This window comes from Schistocerca serialis, chromosome 6 (assembly GCF_023864345.2).
Source record: "Schistocerca serialis cubense isolate TAMUIC-IGC-003099 chromosome 6, iqSchSeri2.2, whole genome shotgun sequence".
NCBI classification, from domain to species: domain Eukaryota; kingdom Metazoa; phylum Arthropoda; class Insecta; order Orthoptera; family Acrididae; genus Schistocerca; species Schistocerca serialis.
In genome coordinates this window covers 213,265,229-213,288,671 of record NC_064643.1, presented here as the reverse complement: position 1 = coordinate 213,288,671, position 23,443 = coordinate 213,265,229, and the positions used below count along the sequence as shown (strand labels likewise).

At 42.6% G+C, this 23,443-nt stretch overlaps 1 protein-coding gene across 5 annotated transcripts in view; it reads right to left on the bottom strand.

Moving 5' to 3' along the window:
* The window catches only part of LOC126483934 (speckle targeted PIP5K1A-regulated poly(A) polymerase-like), a 162,276-nt gene that overhangs the window by 10,599 nt on the left and 128,234 nt on the right, over positions 1–23,443 (bottom strand). For all 5 annotated transcript variants that reach the window (XM_050107214.1, XM_050107217.1, XM_050107213.1 and 2 more), the window contains one exon: positions 11,191–11,416. In XM_050107214.1, the coding sequence (XP_049963171.1) occupies positions 11,191–11,416 (226 nt within the window). The remainder of the gene's footprint in view (positions 1–11,190; positions 11,417–23,443) is intronic.

Below are 23,443 nucleotides of genomic sequence, written 5' to 3'. Positions count from 1 at the left end.
TCTTTTCTTTATCAACTGTGTGGCGACCCACAGTTACCACACCAATTGCTCCTCACCATCTGTCAGGTGTCAACGGGATGTGAGATGCTGGCCAGCAACTTGTCTTCTGATCTGCCCACACCAGCACTTGGCAGTAAGCTCAGCCACCTTGAAGTGACACCTTCAGATATTATGGACAGCCACACCTCCTAGGTGCCACATGCAGCCCTTGCACAGCACAATCATGCAGAGACAACTATGATTTGGCAATTTACCGCAATGCTATGAGCATTCATCCTTATTTTGTTAAGTTTTATACAACTGATAACTACACTCTGCTCAAGGACCTTGGCTTGTTCATTCTGCACCAACCTAGCACTGTACAGGGACACTGTATCCGATGGAATTGTGCTTTATGTATTAAAATGATTGTCTATTTACTGGTGTTCTTTGTCTTGCATGCTACAACACAACTGATGATAAGTCAGGTTTGATTTTCATGCATATATCATCAAAACTGCGATGTCAACAGGTGTGCTCTTGGGGGTTGTCCTCCTGAGTTTCCTTCAACAGCAAGGGCATGTGGCTATGTTGGAGAGAATTAATCTAGTGATGCAGCCTCAAAATTTGCCAACCTACCCGCTGCCTTTCCCCACCTACGACGAGGCTGCTGAGGACTGTGAATTGTATGAAAAATACCTACAGCAACATTTTGCAGCCTTCACAGTAATGGGCACTGCTTCCATTAAAACTCTTTTTCTATCATCAATCTCTCCCCAAATGTACAACTTGTTAGGGAAGTTAGCCGCCAACAGGATCAGGTGTTTATCATTCTATGATTTGTCATTTACTGACTTCATACCACAAACATACCCATGTCATTTTCAAGAGTGTGGAGTTATCCAATGCAGGAAGCGACCTCATCAGTCATACTGCACTTGGGCAGAAGAATAGCAAGGGTTAAGCTGCAAGTGTCATTTTGTTACTACTCAATCTTGTGTGGACTCCATGGTTTGGGATACTATTGTTAGGTCCACCCACATAAAGAGGTCTACTGAAAAGTGCACTGCAGTTCAAAGATTTCTCCTTAGAAGTAATACTCAAAATACCAAAAGGATTTGATGTTTCTTGAGCCACTGGCAGCCAGTTCCATTGGGCCGACATAGTTGCTGTCAACTCAGACAGCAACAGGTTTACATGTTCAGAAGAAGAAGTTGCGGCAGTACAGCATGCCCGGCCAGAAGAAGTTGCGGCAGTACAGCATGCCCGGCCGCATACTCCACATTAACACTTACATGGTGGAAAACTTTCCAAAAGATGCTGCCCTCCTGCCTTACTAGTTTTGCTCAACACGACCAGCCAGAGTGTTCATATCGTTGAACATTGTGCCATCTGCCATATACATTGTAAGAAAAGTCACACTGCTTCTGTGTACAACACTTGATCAGCATCTGCTGTGCCTCCCACACCTAAATCTAGGATGTTAATGCTGTTAAGCATGCTACTGTTTCTAACAAACTATTCATTGATGTGCACATTGATGGTACTCCCACATTTCTTCAGTTGGATATTGGTGCAGCTGCCTTACTACTGAATTCTAATACATATCCGCACCTTGGTTCCCCTCTACTGTCGAATACCTCCAATTGTCTTGTCAGCCACAATAAACATCAGATTCCTCTTCTTGGTCAGTTTACTGCAACGACATACAAAGCAGTGATCCGACGAGTAACATGTTTGGTCATGGACAGTGACTTTACAGAAATTCGTTTTGGTTTGGATGCTTTCCATGCTTTTGGATTTATAGTCTCAGATTCCATTCCATTTAGTGTCTGATCTTGTATCCTATCAAGAGTTGGATGCTTTGCACAAGGAATATTCATCTTTGGCAAGGCTAAGGATTACATAGCACACATTTCTCTGATATCTATGACATAGCACCGTACCGAGCTGTACCACCCACACTTTACGGCCAAGCGAAAGAAGAATTAGACCAACTGACTGACCTGTGGGTAATAGAACCCATTTATTCTGGTCAATGGGCTACACCACTGGTCACTGCTAAGAAGCCAACGAGTAAACTCAGTCCTTGTGGTGACTTCAAGGTGATAGTGAATTCATAGTCTGTGGTTGTTACATACCCCATTCTTCATCTGGATAAACTTATGAAAAAGGTGGTGGACGGACAATACTTTTAAAAAATTGACTTGTTGTAAGTATATCAACAGCTGCCACCTGATGACAAACCACATCAACTGCTTGTTGTGAATATGCCATATGGCTACTGCTGATATAGCCACTTGGTTTTAGGTGTTGCAAGCGTGTCTGCTATTTTTCACGACTACTTGGAACAACTAGCACAGCGTGTTCCTCATTGTATCTATTACCTTGATGACTTTGTATTAGCAGTCCCACCCTCAAGGGCCACCTTTGCAACCTTTGTCTGTTGTTTTGGATCTTGAGTGATTTTGGACTTTACTCCAATTTGGAAAAGTCTCAGTTCTACTAACCCTCTATAGAATACCTCCCATAAAGGGATCTAGCCAACTGACAGCCACATAGTGACTATCGCAGCCCTCCTGCACCCTGCAAGTGTGGCTGAGTTCCAAGCAATCTTGGACAAACTCGTCCACTACCACAAGTTCCTTCCACAGACAGTTTCAATTTTCTATCCTCTAAATCAATTGTTTAATAAATATGTGGCATTTGAGTGGACACCAGCCTGCGACCGTGCATTCAAGACAATGAAAAAGAGTTTGCGTTCCAACCCATGTTTGGCCACCTATCTGCTGGGGCTCCTGTTTCTGGCTGCAATGGATGCATCACATTACGGCACGGGGAGCATATTGTCCCAACGTTGTGCTGAAGGTTCAGAACAGCCCATTGCTTTTGCATCAAAGGGGTTTAATGATGCACAGAAGAATTATGCCGTAATAGAGAAGGAGCTCTTCCTATTATCTACACTATTGAGAAATTTACTGTGATCCTATATGGTACTAACTCTCATTTGGTAACTGATAACAAGCTATTAGTGTCTCTTTTTGGTTCCACAGCACACTTGCTGGACAAGACAGCACTTAGACTGCAATGATGGGCCCTGTTCCTGAGCAGGTAAAATTATGAAAGTCACTTCTGTCCCACAGCTCCACATTCAAATACAGATGCTCTTTCACATTTGCCGAGGGGACTCAATCCTTGTTCTTATCAAGTTCTTTGTTTTCATCTCAATGAGGAAGCTCACTGGATGTCCCAATTACCATTTCCCGCGTCCTTCAAGCGATCAATGATGACCCCGTCCTTTGTTGGGTGTGCCAATACGTTCTGCAGGGTGGCCCGACCAGCGTTTAGCATGTGTGTCGCATCCCATCTGCAATTATTTTTTGTTATGACACAAACTTACTATCATTGATGGTGTTATTTTTTGTCCACAGAAAATGCTGTTCCCTGGGTGGCCGGGCCAAGCAGCATCTCTCCAGCACAATATTCTTTGACTTCTGCACCAGGATCATTGGCCCATCTCACTAACAAAGATGCTGGCTCCTCCTCATGTGTATTGGTCCAGCAGAGACCAGAAGATAGATAACTTAATTCCTGCCTGCTCTAACTGAGCAGGTAATCAGGCTGCTCCCAAGCAAATATAGTGTTAAGAAGTTGATAATGACAAGGTATTGGCAGTGTTTCTAATTCAACTTCAGCTCAAACTCCAGAAGCAGTTGCAAGCATTTTGCAGAAAATTACTACAAGCCAAAAAAATCTCAGGTGGCTTTTGCAAAAGATAGCAGTTAAATGTACTTCTTCTGAATCTGTGTCTAAATGTTTACACCTGAAACCTTACCACATTTCAAGTGTTCGAGCATAGCTTGCAATTTGTTGTAACACACAATATAGAGAACACCAGTAAACAGACAGTCACTTTAATAAATGAAACACAATTGCAACCGACACAGAGTTGCTGTACAGTGAGTGCTAGGTCACTGCTGAGTTAACAAGACAAGATCAGTGAATGGAGTGTAGTCATAAGTTGCATAGAATTTTTTAAAATTAATAAGAGTGTTCTCCACTCTGGCGTTAAATGGCCAAATCATAGTTATCTCCAGATGGTGGCAGTGGGCAGTGGTTGAACATGCCACTCGGGAGGTGCAGCAGTCCATAGTGTCTGAAGGTGCCAGTTACTGGCATCTGAGCTTTGCTGCCATGTGTTGGTTCGGGTTGATCAACAGAAAATGCAAATGTGTTCATGTTGACTTCTTTGGCTCCTTCTTGCATTCCTATTGGTTGGTGGTCATCAACACCTACTCCTGGTTCCTGTAAGCTGTCAACTGCCACTCCATGCGGCAGAGGCAACAGTACAAGCTCCTCACGTGGATATTCTGCATCAAAGTGCTATCCTGGGACAACAGTCCTCAATTCATCTCTCAAGACTTTTCATGATTCCCATGCTCACAGTGGTACATGCTATATGTGTTCACCCCATTCCACCACGAGTTGGCAGGGAAGGCAGGAGGAAATGTCTTGTCCACTCATTTAAGACACAGATGAAGAAGTACACTAGTGACACTCTGGTGGATGAAGCCCCTCATGTTTATATAGTTTGTACAGGTCTATGCCTATTTGCAAGAATAATCTGGTAGAACTCCTGCATGGCCACCAGCAACAGATGGTGCAGGGAAGGGCCCATCCAGCAACTTCCAATTACCAAACTTTTCTCCTCTCCTCCACCTCCAGAAACTGTGTAATAAGTAATTTCCTCATATTGTTTCTATCAAATAGGAGTAATGTCACACTAACAGAAGTTCATCACAGCAATGTTAAGAATGCTGTATCCTGCCTCATAGTGAAGGCAACAAGAAAGAAGAATTATGTCATTTACTTTATTCTTTAAATGTAACAATCTATCATCAATCTCAAAGCACTATTGCAACTGTTTCACCTGCAACTCTGCAACAAGGCAGAGAACAATGGTTCACATCTTTAGAAGCTGATGAAATAGGATACTGAGAACCATTATGACACATGTTGCTTGGATGACCGATGTCCAAGACCGTCAGACATAACCACTCGGCACTGAAATCCAGCAACACATGCAGGCACGCCATCTATGAAGAAAACTCTACCATTCTGTCCAGAACCCCACATATCAGCCCCATTCCGTTTTGCTCCCTGTGTTTCAGGGAAGAAATGGGTTGATGCAGATGGTCAACAGATAGCATCCACCACTGGAACCCACAAATATTGGGATAATGAATGATCTTTCAGTGGTGTCACCGCCAGACACCACACTTGCTAGGTGATAGCCTTTAAATCGGCCGCGGTCCGTTAGTATCCGTCGGACCCGTGTGTCGCCACTATCAGTGATTGCAGACCGAGTGCTGCCACATGGCAGGTCTAGTCTAGAGAGACTCCCTAGCACTCGCCCCAGTTGTACACCCGACTCTGCTAGCGATGGTTCACTGTCTACATGTGCTCTCATTTGCAGAGACGACAGTTTAGCACGCCTTCAACTACGTCATTTGCTACAACCTAGCAAGACGCCATATTCAGTTACTATAATTACTATCTTCAAGAATGAATTCTGAACAGATAATATTGTGAATCATGTACCGTCAAGAGCGACAATCATCATTAATGCATTAAAGTTAAGTATCAAACTAATTACGTCTGCTTTCTGAATTCTCATTCCTTGTCATGTTCCAGACCTCATGTCAGTATAGTTCTTCCCTCCTCACACCAGCCTGCATGAGCTAAAACGTGTGCAGTTCGGCCTCCACTCATAGCACAGTGCTGGCTCTTCTGCTAACACAAAATTGGCAATGAGTAGTAAAAACGGTGTTCTTAACTATACTGGCATCTGTCGTTGAGACTGCCCTGATTTCATTGTGTAATGGCTTCGCCACAATCTCCAGATGTACTGTCTGAATTTTATCGCTTACAGAATCAACAGACGCAGGCATTACTGGATGCCCTTGGACAGCTTGTCTAGGGTCAACGTGCAATGCAAAACGATGCGGCAGCCGCCGCTCCACCGCTAATGCAGCCATAACACGCAGTTGCACCGACCTTCAGATCTTCTGATGCTGCACTGGAAAGCTGGACGGAGTGGTCACGCCAATTTGGATTCCATCTCGCCGCCTACAGAATTCAAAGTAACGAGCGGCAGCCTTTTCTTTTGTCGTCCGCCGGTGTGCAAACCTACCATGTGATAGTCAAATTATTTCCCCGGCGCGATGTAGCAACTCTGTCCTACAAAGAAATTTTGTCTGCATTAGATGTACATTTCAACCGATCAGTCAATGTAGTTGCGAAACGGTATACCTTCTTTCGTACAAAACGTACGGCAGGTCAGACTAATTGGGAGTGGGTTGCAACCTTGCAAGGCCTTACTAGGGATTGTGCTTTTGAGTGTCAATGTGGGCTCCCATATTCGGATACTAGGGTACATGAAGCAATTGCACAGAACGTTTCTGATGTTCATATACGGGAACAGATTTTGAAACTAGTCAATCCCTCCCTTCAACAAGTGATGGACATACTGGATCGGCAGGACACACTTGACTTTGCTCAGGAATCATTTGACACTTTGCCAGCCGTATGTCAGGTTAACTGGTCCGCCGGGCGAGCTGCACGGAGCAGTAAACAGCCCTCGCGCCCGGCCGCGCCGCTGCTGCCAGGCTCTCCGCCACGTGTGCCGCGCCGGCAAGAGAATGCAGTGCTCAAATCATGCCCACGGTGCGCTAATAAACATTCGCGTGAGAATTGCCCGTCATGCCAAGCTCTTTGCTTTTACTGTAATAAAACAGGACATGTTCAGGGTGTTTGCCAGAAAAAGCTCAGATCGGAAACTCCAAACCATTCCAGGCCCTTTGCTTCGCGCCGGAATCGGAGTCGAACCAAGGATACTCAGGCTCGCGAAACTTCGCCCATGGAGATTCATGTAGTTCATTCCACTCCACAAAGTGCCACTCTCTCTAACAGTGACTGTGTTCGTCCCACAAATAGTGTGCGTCGACATCGCTGGAACTCCCGTCAAGTCGCAAGTGATTTTGTATCAGTGTCAGTTCACGTTGCATGAGACAGTTGCTCTTGTTGTCAGCAGGACAATAAACTTTTTGTAGACTTGGACATTAACAGCAAAGTGATACCATTCCAGCTTGATACCGGAGCTGCAGTTCCACAGATCAATCAAGACACTTACAAACTGCTGGGCACATCTCCGTTGCATGCCGCAAATGTTAAGTTAACTAGCTATTCAGGTCAAGAGATCCCTGCGTTAGGACAGTGCAGCCTTCTTGCAACATACAAAGGACAAACAAAACTTGTGTCATTTTACGTCCTTCGTTCTTCTTCTGCAGTGAACTTGTTTGGTTTCGATTCATTTCAGTTGTTTAACTTGTCTATAGTAATCAGGTCCTATCAGTGAACCAGACTGTGCCTTCAGACAGTGTTTTTCGTCTATGTGAAGAATTTGCAGACATTTTTGCACCGGACCTCGGTTTCACTAAGAACTATAAAGCACATTTGGAACTGAAAGTAAATGCGCAACCGAAATTTATCAGAGCGCGCAATGTTCCCCACGCATTGCGTGATGAGGTCGCAAAAACATTACACGATTTGGAATCACAAGGTGTAATTGAACGTGTGCAGGCTTCTCTCTGGGCATCACCCTTAGAAATTTTGCCAAACCTTCGGGAAAATTGAGACTTTGTGTGGACTTCAAGGCAACAGTGAATCCACAACCAGTGATTTCAACTTTTCCTTTACCCCGCCCGGAAGATCTTTTCGACAAACTGTGCCCAGGCACATCATTTTCAAAGGTGGACCTAGCAGAAGCGTACTTGCAAATACCGGTGGACAAAGAATCCCAGCGCGTTTTGGTGGTTAACACGCATCTTGGTTTGTATCAATTCAAACGACTACCATTTAGGTGTGAATTGTTTCAACAATATCTACAAACTGTTTGTGCATCGATCCCTACTGCAGCAAACTACGAGGGTTGTTTTTTAAGTAAGGGCCATTTTTATTTTTAAAAAAAGATACAAATACTTTTGTAAAAAAACTTATTGTCTGATTCTACATACTTTTACCTATTTTTCTACATAGTTGCCTTGTTTATTTAAGCACTTGTCATACCGTACAACTAAGTTTTTAATTCCCTCTTCAAAGAATTCGGCTGCCTGCTCCGACAGCCAAGAGTTCACGGCCGCTTTCACTTCATCATCGTCATTGAAGCGCCGCCTGCCAAGATGGTGTTTCGGGTACCGGAAAAGGTGAAAATCGCTAGGAGCAAGGTCGGGGCTGTATGGTGAATGGTCCAAAACTTCCCAGCCAAAAGAATCAATCAAATTCCGAGTCTTTTGAGAGGTGTGAGGCCTAGGAATTGCTCTGCGGAGCCTCTTTACAGTTGCACAGTAGGCATCTGAGTTGATTGTCGTTCCTTGTGGCATAAAGTCCACTAGCAAAACACTGCGCCGGTCCCAGAACACAGTTGCCATAATCTTGCGCTGTGACAGCGTCTGTTTGGCTTTGACCTTAATGGATGAGGTTGTGTGTCGCCATTCCATCGATTGTCGCTTGCTTTTGGGAGTGATATGGGATACCCATGTTTCATCTCCAGTGACAATTTGACTCAACATGTCATCCCCTTCTTCCTCATAACGAATCAAAAAGTCCAATGAAGTGGCAAATCTCTTCCCTTTGTGATCCTCTGTGAGGAGTCTGGGTACCCACCGAGAACACAGTTTCTTAAAGTTTAGGTTTTCAGACACAATTTTGTACAAAACCGATCTTGAAACTTGTGGAAATTCCAAAGAAAGAGTAGAAATTGTGAATCTTCTGTCCTCACGAATCTTTGTTTCGACTGCAGCCACCAAATCATCAGTGATCACAGAGGGCCGGCCTGAGCGTTCTTCGTCATGGACGTTTTGACGGCCATTTTTAAACTCTCTAACCCATTGATGCACTTTACCTTCACTCATTGGATTCAAGCCATAAACTTCTGTTAACTGACGATGAATTTCTGCAGCTGATAGGCTTCTCGTGGTCAAAAAACGTATCACTGACCGTATCTCACATGCGGCAGGCGATTCAATAATCGTAAACATTATAAAGTAGCACAGCGATGCGTACACGTCAGCTACAGAGCTGCAACTTGCATCAGTGTGAACGGGAAGGATGCCGGGAAGTGGCGCAGTGGCTTGTTGCGGCGTCCGCACGAACTACGGGACTATACACGCGAACGGCCCTTACTTAAAAAACAACCCTCGTATCTGGACGATATTGTGATCTCCGGAAAGACGGAAGAAGAACATTTAGCCAATCTCTGAACATTATTTCAGGTCTTGCGACAAAATGGTCTTCTTACGGAAGGACAAATGTGTTTTTTTTGCTAGTGACTTGCCATACCTGGGACATGTACTCAGTGGCCAAGGCATACATCCCAGTCCCACGCACCTAGTGCCATACAAGACTTGCCTTCGCCGCAGAATTTGAAGCAGCTACAGAGTGTGCTGGGAAAAATCAAGTATTATCACAGATATCTGCCGCATGCCTCTTCCATTTCAGCTCCGCTTCATCGCTTACGCGGTAAAGGTGTTCTGTTCGTCTGGACGATGGAATGCGAACGCGCCTTTCGCCGGTTGAAATCGGCGTTGCTTTCCAATACTTGCCTTATGCCATTTGATCCCCAAAAGCCCCTTTTGTTGATGGTGGATGCATCGGATTTCGGGATCGGTGCTGTGCTTGGGTACAAAGATGGCTCACACTATCGCCCTATTGCTTGTGTGTCCAAATTGCTCTCGGCTGCGCAAAGAAATTATTCACAGATCAAGAAAGAAGCATTGGCTCTCATATTTGGTGTTACAAAGTTTCATGACTTCTTGTATGGTCGTCACTTTACCATAATCACAGACCACAAACCTTTGACATCGCTTTTTCATCCGAACAAGTCTGTGCCTCCACGTACAGCGCAGAACTTCATTCGCTGGTCCATTTTTCTCTTGCAGTACTGCTACGATATCTTGTATCCGTCCACTGCTAAGCACGGAAACGCCGATGCATTTTTCTGTTTGCCTGTTGCTCAATTCGATTCCTCTAAACTTGCTTGCATGTTCATTGATTTGGAAACCGATGATGTGGTTGAATCATTTCTGATTGATTTTCGTTGTGTAGCTACAGCCACAAATGCCGCCCCTGTCCTTGCTACCATTCTGCGTTTTGTTGCTACGCAATGGCCCTTGTCAAAGTCACGGATCGGGGACCCGTTGGTTCGCTGATTTTTTGCTCACAAGGGGAGACTTTTTCTTCGACGTGGTGTTTTGCTGTTGCGTTCTGATAATGATCAGTCCAGGGTCGTGGTACCAAGTTCGTTACAGTCCTCTGTCTTAAAGCTTCTCCACCATGGACGTTGGGGTATAGTGAGAACGAAACAACTTGCTCGTCAGCACTGTACTTGGTTCGGAATCGATGCCGCGATTATGAGTATGTGCTCTTCTTGCATGGTGTGTGCCGAATAACAATCAGCACGACTGCGGAAATTCTTTGCATGGCCAAAAGCCACTTTCCCTTGGCAACGCTTACACATCAATTTTGCTGGTCCATTCTGCAATGCTCAATGGTTGGTTGTGATAGATTTATTCAGTAAATTTCCTTTTGTTGTCTGGCTGTCTTCCACGACATCATCTGCCACCATCCAAGCGTTATCTGCTATCTTTTGCGTTGAAGGTCTTCCACAGACAATTGTTAGCGACAATGGCCCACAATTCCGGTCCACAGAATTTCAGTCATTCTGCAAGGCCAATGGTATTCAACATGTGACATGTGCTTGCATGAATGCGGGAGTGCTGTCTACTTTAGGAGGAGGTCTTTTAGACGAAATCTCTTTGTTGTGCCTGTCTGCAACTCAACATCTCCTCTACACGGTGACTAGCAATCTATCCTTTTCATAATACTGTGAGATGACTTACATGTGTATAAAAGTATAAAAGTCAAATAATGTCTTCAACATGACCATACTTGTAACCACACTTTTGCAAGACGATTTGATATACAATATTTGGAAAAACTGTCTTGCGAGAATGATAGTCAATACTTGATATTATATTCTACTTCACTTATGAATATAAAATGACTATTTTTTGTTGTGTGTCATGAAATTTTGTTGTACTGCCAGTCAGCTATATAAATACTTAATGAGGAAAGTCTTAGAGATGTACTTACCTCACAAAGTTTATCAAGAAGTCTGGCAAAATCACAAACATTACATTGAGCCACCTCTGAAACAGTTCCTTCTTTGCTAGTACAACTTCATTTTGTGGTTCTGGTACAAGATAATTTGGTTGCAAAAACCTTGCAGCTTTAAATGAAGTGTTAACAACTGCAGCGGATGGAGATTTTTCTGATGGTGTGGATGAGCAATGTGCTTTCAGAAGATGCAACAGATTTCCTGCAACAAAAGATGCAATATTTGTGATCAATTAATACTTATGTAGTTGTAACTTGTATTATTTCATTTCTGACAACTGAAATAAATAAAAAGAAGACAATATTAGAAAAAAATCCAAATGCTGAAAATCTGCAGCTATTCTATGTCTTCGCATTACAATACGAATCAAAGAATATTACTATACTGTGACTTCCACGGTATATCGAAAGTGTTGCCAAATAAATCGCAGCACTTTTTTGTCCTCAGATATATTTCTATCCTATGTATTTTAAACCATCACAAATTCAGTAAAATATATTTGCAATTGCTTATAATATTCTCACTACAGCTGTTATACCATTTCATACTTCACTACGTACATTTCAGGAGAATGATAATACTTGATATCTACAGAAGTGAAACACTTGTGGCAGAAAAATATAAGTTAAGTCTCCAGAATTATGAGTTTTCAAACAAGATATGTTATCCCATACAGGTGTACATGAGGTAAACTGCAGTGGCAGTCAATCTGGTTCTTACCACGCACTACCGTATTTACTCGAATCTAAGCCCCACTCGAATCTAAGCCGCACCTGAAAAATGAGACTCGAAATCAAGGAAAAAGCAAATTTCCCTAATCGAAGCCGCACCTGAAATTTGAGACTCAAAATTCAAGGGGAGAGAAAAGTTTTTGGCCGCACCTCCAAATCGAAACAAAGTTTGTTCATTGTAATATGAGACACAATTTAGGTCGAATGAATGACGATACAGCTACAGTAGTTTGGTTCGAGTCGTAAGCTTAGCAGTTAAGCTTTACCAGGTAGCCATTGCTATGCGTCAAGCGCTCCGTCCATATTTATTCGGGTACCCTTCCTTTTTCACGTGATTCGTCTGGTTTGAATTGATTGATTATTTTTCTTTGATCCGATAAGTGCCGTTCTCTTTGTTATAGGTGTTTACGTCACTCTATGCTGAAAATGCATTACTGTACTGTGTCATGCACTGTTTGTCGCATTCTGATAATGAGTGTTTACGGCCTGTCGCCGCTCGCCGCATGGCTTGCTTTTGTGCACGCTACCGCCGCTTTTTTTAAAAAAAAAAAAAAAAAAAAAAAAAAAAAAAAAAAAAATAGGAGAGAGAGAGAGAGAGAGAGAGAAGAATTGTCTCATAAACGAAACAATTGCAAGAGACTGCTATTTGTTGTTACTTACACTGCTGCTTTCTTTGATAATGATCAACAAGAACCAAATAATGGACTGCATATGTTAGAAGATGTTCTGAACGAGGGTTTAGCAAAAATTTTTCTCCGTTTGAAAATCTTTGCAGACGCCTCTTTAGTACATTACATTCTGCACAGAAATTAGAGTCATCTTAGATTTAAAAATCTAGTCAATTGCCGTGCTTCCTGTCTGACTGTATCACTATTAGGCATAAGAATAATACGAATATAAGCATGACATGATATGTATATTCTTCCGCGTTTGCTGTTGTCTCACTCTAGTTTCGTAGTTTATTAGGCAGACAGGATTTAAATGAGATAGCAGCAAACACGAAAGAATACATGGAAAAATGTTTATATTCGTATTATACTTATGGTGAAGAGAATACTGCATGTGATTCACAGTTTGTATTAGCAACCATCTCTTCTCACAGGTAGGAAAAAATTCAGAACGTCGAGTTGGCCATATTGATAAACATCCCAAACAGTCTTGCTAGTCGGATTTTCGTAGTACATTGAAATGCTGCGACATTCGAAGATGAACAATACGGTATTTGTATTTACTTCGTTGGATAATGTATGGAAATGCAGTGGTCGAAACTCGAGGCGGAGAAAAAAAAAGCTTGTCTTCCACCTTTTTGTTTTAATTTTGTTTACTGACGCAGAGGTTTTGGCGCCAGTATTTATCTTCGTGCCTGCAAAGCATGCCTGTGTAGCGCTACATATAATCGACGGCAGAAATTGGTTGTGGCGGCACCTACCAACATTTTTCAGAACTTACGCTTACTTTGCACTTGATTCTAAGCCGCAGGTGGTTTTTTGGATTACAAAAACAGGAAAAAAAGTGTGGCTTAGATTCGAGTAAATACAGTAGTGAGTGTTCCAGCTTTTGCTATCAGTAGTATGCAGTAGGAATTTTAAAAAAACATTTTATTAGCTTTCCATAAAATTTTGACATTGATAATTTAGTAATCTATTATTATTATTATTATTATTATTATTATTATATGCTTTTACTTGCTGTAATTCTGCTTTATGAATTTTTTAAAGTAAAGTTACTTCCCTACTTTATAAGGCACTGTCACTGTGGAATTTGTGGGTGGTCAGAAAATTTAAAACTCCCCCCAACCTACCTTTTCTCTTCTATTTCTCTCTCCCTTCTTCCACCTGCTTCATTACACTCTTTCCCTTTTCCACCTGCCTCCTCCCACCCTGTACCTCTTCCATCTGACTCTTCACACTCTGTACCTCTTCTCCTGCCTCCCCACACCCCCTCTTACTTCCACCTGCCTCTGCACACCTTGTCCCTCTCACTCCTCACACCCTCTTTCTTTTCCACCTTCCCACTACCTCACTCCATCTTCCACTGGCCTCCTACACTTTACAGAAATGTTACAACTAAGAAAGACACAAAGTAAGTGAGTGGTAGGTAAAAAAGGTTGTGGAGCCCTGATCTAGTGGATAATGTAGGAAGCTCCATGTGGCTACTATCTATATAAACATTGAAATGCCAGATGACTGTAGCAAGATGGATGAAGACATGCAGAGGGTTGATTGGTCCAGGGAATGACAGCTGAAGTCTAAAAGTAAACAAAGTAACATGCAAAAATATGCAGAGGTACGCGTTACTGTTTCATTACTCCTCTACATACATTTTAAACATGGATGTATGTAAAGATGCGTGTTCCACATCTCTTCCTATACCACTGATTCAACTTCAGTCAAAATTCTTACACTTAATACTTATTGTTTGGAAAGGGACACTGTGGCTGACAACCCCGTACTTCCCAAGGTGGGGGTGGTAATGGTGTGACATAAGTGAGGGTGAGGAGGAGACGAACAAGAGAGAAGGGGGAGGAGGGTAAAGCGTAGGAGACAAGTGGAAGATGAAATGGGGTAGTTTTCACGTGGAAAAGGAAGAGGGTGTGAAGAGGAAGAAGGAAAAGATGTGAAGAGGCATGTGGAAGTGAGAGTGGGTGTGAGGTGGCAGGGGAAAAGGTATCAAATGTGAGGAGTCAGATGGAAGAGGTACAGGGTATGAGGAGTCAGATGGAAGAGGTACAGGGTATGAGGAGGCAGCTGGAAAAGGGACGGAGTGTAATAAAGCAGGTGGAAGAAGGGAAAGAAAAATAGAAAGGGAAAGGTAGATTATGGGAGAGTTTTAAATTTTCCTTATTATTTGGTGTGTGTGTTTTAAATTTTTCCTTATTATTTGGCATGTGTGTGTGTGTGTGTGTGTGTGTGCGCGCGTGCGCGCGCGCGCGCTCTATTTGATGGTGTTGCAGGGTGGCTGGCAAAGACGGTGACATGTCAGGCCATCTCTGACACACATGAAGCAACTTCTACCAAATATTGCACACATATCACTTGCGATCTTGAAAAGGACTGCTGTGACAGTAAGACCACAAAGGATTCCCATGACTGAAGGTGGGGATGGGGGTGGTAATGAAGAGACCTAACATAAAAGCATGACTCAGGGACATCAGCAGCAATGCCAACAAAATTTGGTATATACTTGACTCATTTTCTGGATAAAAGTTGTCTGGTATTAAGATACCGATCTATCCCTAAGGATGGGGATGGGGATGGGGATGGGAATGAGGATGAGAAGGTGATGCAGGTAAACATGTTCTAATGAAATCTGTTGATATTTCTTTCTCATACTTAGCTGACTTGGAATACTTTACAAAGCATAATTTGTCTCTAACTTATAACCATGTTTGATTCCATTGGAAGCATTGTGCACAGTGACTAGTAAATTTCAAAAAAGGAAAAGGAATTCAGCAATCCATCAGTCCAATCTGTATTTTTAATCCAAATCTAGATTTCAGCTATTGAACAGAAGGAGACAGGGAATGGCCTGCACAGTGAAGTAGAAGTTAATATCATTTGAGTTGTGATGTGCAGCAATTCAGCGGCTGTGTGATCAAGTTGGCACAGTCTGGCCATGGCCATTCATGCTAATAGACAGTTTGTTACCTGCCTTCCACACATAGAATCCTGTAAAGTAATTGGAGCTCAGCTGATATGTGTAACATGGCTACATTCATACATGTCCCTGCCTTTTAGTGCAGGGAAATGGTTGCAACTGGGCTGTGGAAGGAATTGCTGGGCTTATAAAGGACCTTCTCTCCTTTACTCGTCCTCTGCATGGGAAACACTTCTTCACCACACACCCCACTGATAAAAGACAACCAAAAGCCCAGATATAATCTCATTTAAAACGGTTCCAATTTCCCTCCATTCATAATCCACTGTCATCACCTGGTAACCTTTCAGGGATTCCTCAATGCTAACCTCACCTCACCTTCTTTTTCCTACATCTCTCTCCTGTGACTCCAACATCACTCCTATGAAACTCACAGCTATATGTAAGCTGAAAACCAATACAGATCTTATAGTCCTTTCTGTGGACAAAGAACCACACAGTGGTCTTGAATCATAGTGACTATACGGTTGAGGTAACTGCCAACTTTCTGACACCTCTGCATACAAACATTACAACCAAGTTCCCAACCCACAAGTCCAACATAAGGCCTTATGTCCATCCCAAAACTTGACCCCGAACCCATCTTCCTCCTCTTGCCCCCCCCCCCCCCCCCCCGTACTCCTAACCTTTTATCTACTCCCCCAAACCCACAAATCTCTCTGCTTGTTGTCCTACTGCAGCCGAGTGCAACGCCCTCAGACAACAAATCTTCACACCTGTTGGCCAACACCTTCAAACTGTTGTCCATCACATCCCACCCTATATCCAAGACAATGCTCCCTTCCTTCACCGCCTGTCCATAGTTCTTGTCCCCTCATCACCAGACTCCTTGTTGGTCGCTATGTATGTGACATCCTTAAATACCAACACCTTCTACACCCATGACCTTGTGGCCATGGAACACTACCTTTCCCTGATACCAAACCCACCACTACTTTCTTAATCCTCCTTGGCAACCATATCCTGACCCACAGTTATTTCACTCTCAAAAGGAAATACAAACAAAAATGTTGTACTGACATGGGTACTCACGTGGCACAATTCTATGCCAACTTATTTATTGGCCACCTGGAGGAATCCTTCCTATCCAGTAAACACCTAATTCTTTGTCTGGTTCATATTCATTGATGACATTTTCATGATCTGGACTCAGAAAAGATCCCTCAACACCCACTCACAAACCCACTTCACATTATCTCAATGAACCATCTTCCTCAATGTCAATATCCACTCTTAGATAGTTTCATAAATACAACTGTCCATATCAGGTGCATTAGCCAACAGTGCATCCACTTTGACAGCTGTAGCTTGTTCGATGTCAAAGAGTCTCTTTCCGGCAGCCTCGCCACCCGTGGATGCATCTACAGGAGAAAGCCCACATCCATCACCAGGGCTTTGACTAGCTCTCATCGTGCCCCTAGATGAGGGATATCCTACCCACACCTCTCTAAGTACTTTTGCCCACTCACCCAACCTGCAGGATATCCTTGACTGTTCCTATTTCAATCCTGCTGCCAATCATCCAACCCATGGGTCATTCACTTGTGATCAGATCAGGTGCAAGACATGTCCCACATGCCAACCCATTACCTTTCATTGCAATCCAGTGACAGGTATTTCCTGGCCAGTACAAGGCAGGCCACAGGTGAAAGCAGCCATGTTATGTCTCAACTATGCCGCAATTACTGTACAGCATTCTTTGTGGACATGACAACCAACAAATTGTTTACTTGCATGACTGGACACAGCCAAAAAGTGGTGAACCACAAACAGGGTGTCTACGTGGACAAGCAAAAAAAATTCCCGGATTTCACGGTTAAAAACACTATTTCTTCCGGATGAAATTACGTATAAAGCGGGTGAAAATACATCCGTGTTAAGTAACAGTATACTTTCCCTCGGAGCTGTAAAACCTATCAGTACTTTGAATCGTAAAGGTCTTATACCGGCGGAGGATGTCCCAGCACTTTAGGAAACGAAATCCAGGAAAAACAATGGGTTTGGAAAGTTGTTTGATGTGAGACAATATGCACAGAGTTTATTTACGTATTGCGAAAGTATATACACAAATACCACAAATTACAACACGGTAGCTTCCAAAACTCTAAAATAGAGATTGCGCTGAGTGATGCACTTTTGTCAGCCAGTCATAGCTCATGTCATGTGATCTCGCTAGCGAATGACGGCAGTTATTCAGAGCACGAGACCTGCGAGAAAGACAGGCCGCGGCGCATACGTTACAAAGATAGGCCGAGCTCGCTCAACTCAGCAAAGTGCGTTTCTACACCGGTTAAATCGTAAGTACATGTGTATGTACAAACGAGAATTGCATCGTCTATTGGCACCCACTGTTATTAGTCCTACAATGATAGGAAGTCCGTAGGCCTACTGACAGGCTCTAATTTGGCAATTAAAATCGTGCCAAAATGATTATCAGTTGCGTAGAAAAGTCGAAGTCTTCTGGCATGAAGAGATTTGTGACATTGCTCAGTAACACATTATGCACATTTTTTTGAAGGTCAATTACACTTTTTGCCATCGATTGCATAATTTTTTATCTATGAAAGAACAACATTAAATATGAAAACTAACTTGAAGCTCGGTCTTTTTTTTTTAGCATGTGTTACACGTTAAGTCATACCAAATACAAATGTGCCAGTAAAATTTTAAATAGTGGCATAAATGACTTATCTTCTGGGCCCGACATTTTTCAAATGGCAGATCCTCAAAGTGTTACATTTTGAATGAGAGTTATAACGCCCTGTGATTTAAGAAATTCTCTGCACATTCTCACACGTAACATAAATCATCTTGCGTGGAAATTTACTTTGAAAGTAACGCATCTCAAGCCACTATTCGTAATATTTTCTGTTGATCTGTTAGAAATGTAAACAATTGTGACGTCACACACATCGAATGCACGTTAGTTGTTACGGACGTACTGCATAATCTTCGACCTAAAGCCTTTGACACTTTTCGGTGTCGGCACTTTGGTCTGTGCATTGTGTAAATTACCCATTTTCTATGCAACTAAACTTTTATTTTGGTGTTATACTCTGATTTACGTTTCACTGCTGCAGTATTATTCAGCAGTAGTGGACTAAAGTTCTTTGTCAGCTTATCAGATCTTACACGTCAAACCAACAAAACTTTAACTAAAATCTAAAACAATGAAAAATCCTGGAATTCTAAAAAATTCCCGGGTTTTTCCCGGATGAAAAAATTCCCGGGTTTTTCCCGGATCTCCCGGGCCGTATACACCCTGACAAATTTGACAATCCAGTTGCCAAACATGGTGGACATAAGAACACAAATGACTTCAACATCTGCTTCACTGTGTGGGAACAGTCTCTCCAGCAAATCCTGCTCTCTCACAATCCCCCCTCACCTAAACTGTTTTCCACTGCCTCACCTTACCTTTCCCCTTCTCTCTACTGTCCACACCATTCCTTCCCCATCCAGACCATGTACTGCCTTCTCTCACCACTCTTCTTCCACCTACAGCCTCCCCCCTCCCATTGTGGGCATTCTCTTATTCTCTCTTCTCCTACTCCTCTACCCCTCTCCCTCACCTCTATTTCTACTTCATCATCTCCACCCCCAACTCACAAAAAAATCACTCTATCTATCTTCCTTAGATGCTTTGCCCTCAGAATTCCTTTCATCTTGTTGTGCAGCCACTGAGCCATCTGTTGAAAGATCTTCCTCATACTATTCCATTGCCCTGCACTATTTGTGAATCAATCCCTACCCCTTCCCACCTCCATCAGCCCCGACAACTTGATAATCAATAACTAGCCTCGCCATGAAAAATGTTAAAATGTATGAATTCCCAAGGGACCAAATTGCTGAGGTCATCAGTCCCTGGACTTACACACTACTAAAACTAACTAACACTAAGAATGACACACACAACCATCCCTGAGTGAGGACTTGAACCTCCAGTAGGAAGTGCCGCGCAATCCGACATGGCGCCTTAAAACTGCGTGGCTCTCTACCATGTCCATGGAGTCTGTAGTGTGTGTGTGTGTGTGTGTGTGTGTGTGTGTGTGTGTGTGTGTGTGTGTGTTCAGGGATATGACAGAAACCATCATTCAAAGCAAAAAAGTTTCATAAACATGGGCTCTAAAATGCTATGAACACTTCATCATCTTCAATACTGTGAACCAAATCTCTTCTACTGCAGGCATTTTGCTACCCACATTTCATGCAGAGGTAATATGGACCAAAACAAGACACCATGGTTTCCAAACTGGATTGCTCCGAGTCATGAGTACTTGTTCGGTAGTGAGATGAACAAGTGCTCATAGCTCTTAAGGTATGCACTTTCAAGCTCACGCATAATGGCCATTTTTTCACTTGTTTTTTGTCCACCCTACTACCTCTCAAAATATGGCAAGCAAAAAGCTGCAGTAGAGGAGAGTTGTTTCGCAGTGTTGAAGTTGAAGTAGTGCTTGTAGGCCTCAAAGTAAGCATTTTACAACCTATATTTACAAGACTTTTTTGCTCTGAATGATCATTCCTGTCATATCCCTGAATACTGACCATTCCTCCTGGGACACCCTTTATATGGGGCATCCAATGCACAACTGAATCAAGTCACAATAAAAAAGTTTTGAGAAAAAAAGATAAAGTTTTTGCTGAATAATTAATTACTCAAAAAAGAATTTAATTGTTCTAATATGCTACCTTAAATAGAAAAGTAAAATTTTGGACTTTATTCTTTCATGCACTGGATGTGTAGCACATGTATCTTCCTCTATATTCTTGTCTTCAGGTTTTTTTTTTTTTTTTTTCCGGCCGCGGTGGGTTCTAGGCGCGCAGTCCGGAACCGAGTGACTGCTACGGTCGCAGGTTCGAATCCTGCCTCGGGCATGGATGTGTGTGATGTCCTTAGGTTAGTTAGGTTTAAGTAGTTCTAAGTTCTAGGGGACTGATGACCACAGCTGTTAAGTCCCATAGTGCTCAGAGCCATTTGAGCCATTTTTTTTAAACATTTTTTAAATCTATAATTATAATTTTATTCACTGGATAACAAGTCGTAGAACTAATAGCAAGCAATCAGGTGCAGTCGGGTAAGATAGATAGCGGTAATACTTATCATCCATTTGCCACCAGCTCTTCAGATGGAGAAGAAAGAAATTACAAAATGCAACATCTGAAGAATGCCATGTTTGTCTACTTTATTAGTGGCCGAAGGTCTTCCCCATCATGGGCAATTTCCAATTTTTCAAACAGCGGGTAAGAGAATGAACCCCATAGTGTTTATCAGAGCTTTTCGCAACGTGTTACCCTGCAACTATACAGAAGCACAGAAGATTCAGTTTGTTGTGGGGTACACACAGTGCGATGTTTTTTTGTGGGCAACAGATATGGCTAACAGCACCATACCTATGAGCAATCTGAATGGGCTTTCTTGGATAAATATTGGTCCACAGCCGTCCAAGACAGGCAATGTCGAGATTTTTTTGTCAAACCAATCACTATTCAGTAGTAAACATGGGGGACTGAGGAAGTATTATGACAAAAGCTTAAACAAAACCACGCACTGCACAAACTCAAGTTTCCCCTGGGGACATATTGAAAATACTGAAAAGTCGCCTGCCTGTCCATATCAGGGAAAAAGCTGATCACAAATGGCTCTGAGCACTATGGGGCTTAACATCTGTGGTCATCAGTCCCCTAGAACTTAGAACTACTTAAACCTAACTAACCTAAGGACATCACACACATCCATGCCCGAGGCAGGATTCAAACCTGCGACCGTAGCGGTCACTCGGTTCCAGACTGAAGAGCCTAGAACTGCACGGCCACACCGGGCAGCCAAGCTGATCACTACACCTGAAAATTATATAAGAGTATTCCTTTTCCGTACTCAAGTCGACTGACCTAATCTATGAAGAGAGGTCGTCGCAGCCACAGAACATTAATATACAATGTGCACCTCCACAAAATAGTCAACAGCAGAATGGCAATGGTGGCAATAACCGACATGGCACCTGCACACCCAGTGCAACACCAATAATACAAAAATTAAGTATGGTAACAGCGGAAATCAAAAGTAAAAATGATGTTTCAAAGGAAGTCACAAACAGAATTACAATAGACTGACATATATTGAACATAGAGACTGTGGCCAACAAGTTCATAATGCATCCCCTGCAGGTAGCAATAACTAGTACAGTAACTGGCAGGAACTGACAGCAAACAGACCATCTGGCCGCCTTCCACCTGGTAATTACAATCAACGAAATATTTATATATCCAGTGGAGTTCAAGGTCAAGGAGACTTTAATTCCAGGGCAATACAGGAAACGAACTGGCGAGGTCAAACTCACAACATGCAGGTAGTTTAAGTTACTCACAATGAATAGGTTAACCCCCGACCAATCAGGAAAACTCGAACAGGTAACAATAATACCCCACTTGCAGACCAATAATAGGGGTGGGGGCACATAATTTATTCCAAATTACTTTCCCAGGTATGACCAAGGGGTGGATATAAAAGAAGAACTGTGTTGGGAAGATACTAACAACTTAAACAAGGATAAATAGGAGTCAGTGCCAGCTGTAATTATAGAAGTACCTGTGGTACTATCATTGCATTGACTAATGTAATATCACAAAGTCCGTTTAACGAGCTGCAAAGATGTTATATACCAACCTTTCCAGTGCAGAATTGTATTCTGACAGCAGTGGGGAGCAAGTCAATCTGCTATACAATTTTATCCCGCCTATATATACTCAATAATACGTAACCCACTTCCAAACCATAACCAAAAAAATTTTTTTGCCGCTTTCAACACTACCGCTGCTATAAAATCCACCGTTTATAGTTCACAAACCGTTCCTTTCACCTTTTAAACAACCATTTCGGCTATTTCTAATAACTTTCGCTTTATTTCCATTTCCGTTTTTCCCACATCACTGATAATTTTTAGCCGCTTCCCACAGGTTTTAACGTCATTATTTCTTCGTCAGACAATTGTTAGCCTCATTTTCATAATCTGCCACCACAAAACCACTCCTTTTAATACATTACATGCAGTTTTTTCGAAATTTTCCCGAATTTCTCCGTCCTTTAATGTGTTTTGGCGGCAACACAACCACCTAACCTTTGTGCACATCGTTGTCTACCCACCCAAGTCCAACATAGCCCAGTCTGACGAAGAAATAATGACGTTAAAACCTGTTAACCCCATTTTCGTAATCTTTCACCACAACACCACTCCTTTTAATACATTTACACGTTTTTTCGAAATTTTCTCGAATTTCTCCGTCCTTTTACGTGTTTTAGCGGCAACACAACCACCTAACCTTCATGCACATCGCTGTCTACTAACCCAAGTTCACCACAGGATCAACTTAACCATCACTTTTTCGCCTTTTTTCATACCAGATCTCCAGTTACTTTCTAGTTCACCCTTATCTCTCCCCATATATTTTTATCTTTCATTTTCATTTCAACCTTATGTTACACTTTCCACCTTCTAATACCATGTCACCCTCACAACACCCCCACAACGACCCCATTAAGTCGTATTTACATTCTCTCCGCAAACATGCCTTCACCCTAGCCACATTACGCTCGCATATTTTATTTTCTCAGGCTTGTCTGACATTTGGCATAACCCCCAAAGGCCTCACACTGAAAGTTCCCATCTCTGGCTGCAACCCTTCTTTCCATCAGTCCCTATACCAGTTCCAAACTGAACAATCCATTGCCCTCACCCACCTAATCCTTCACCTACACATCAGCTCAGCCAATGAACACACCCGTCAACTCCTATCCTTAATAAAAATCCTCAATCTTTCCTCTCCCACATCGACACCGGCCATT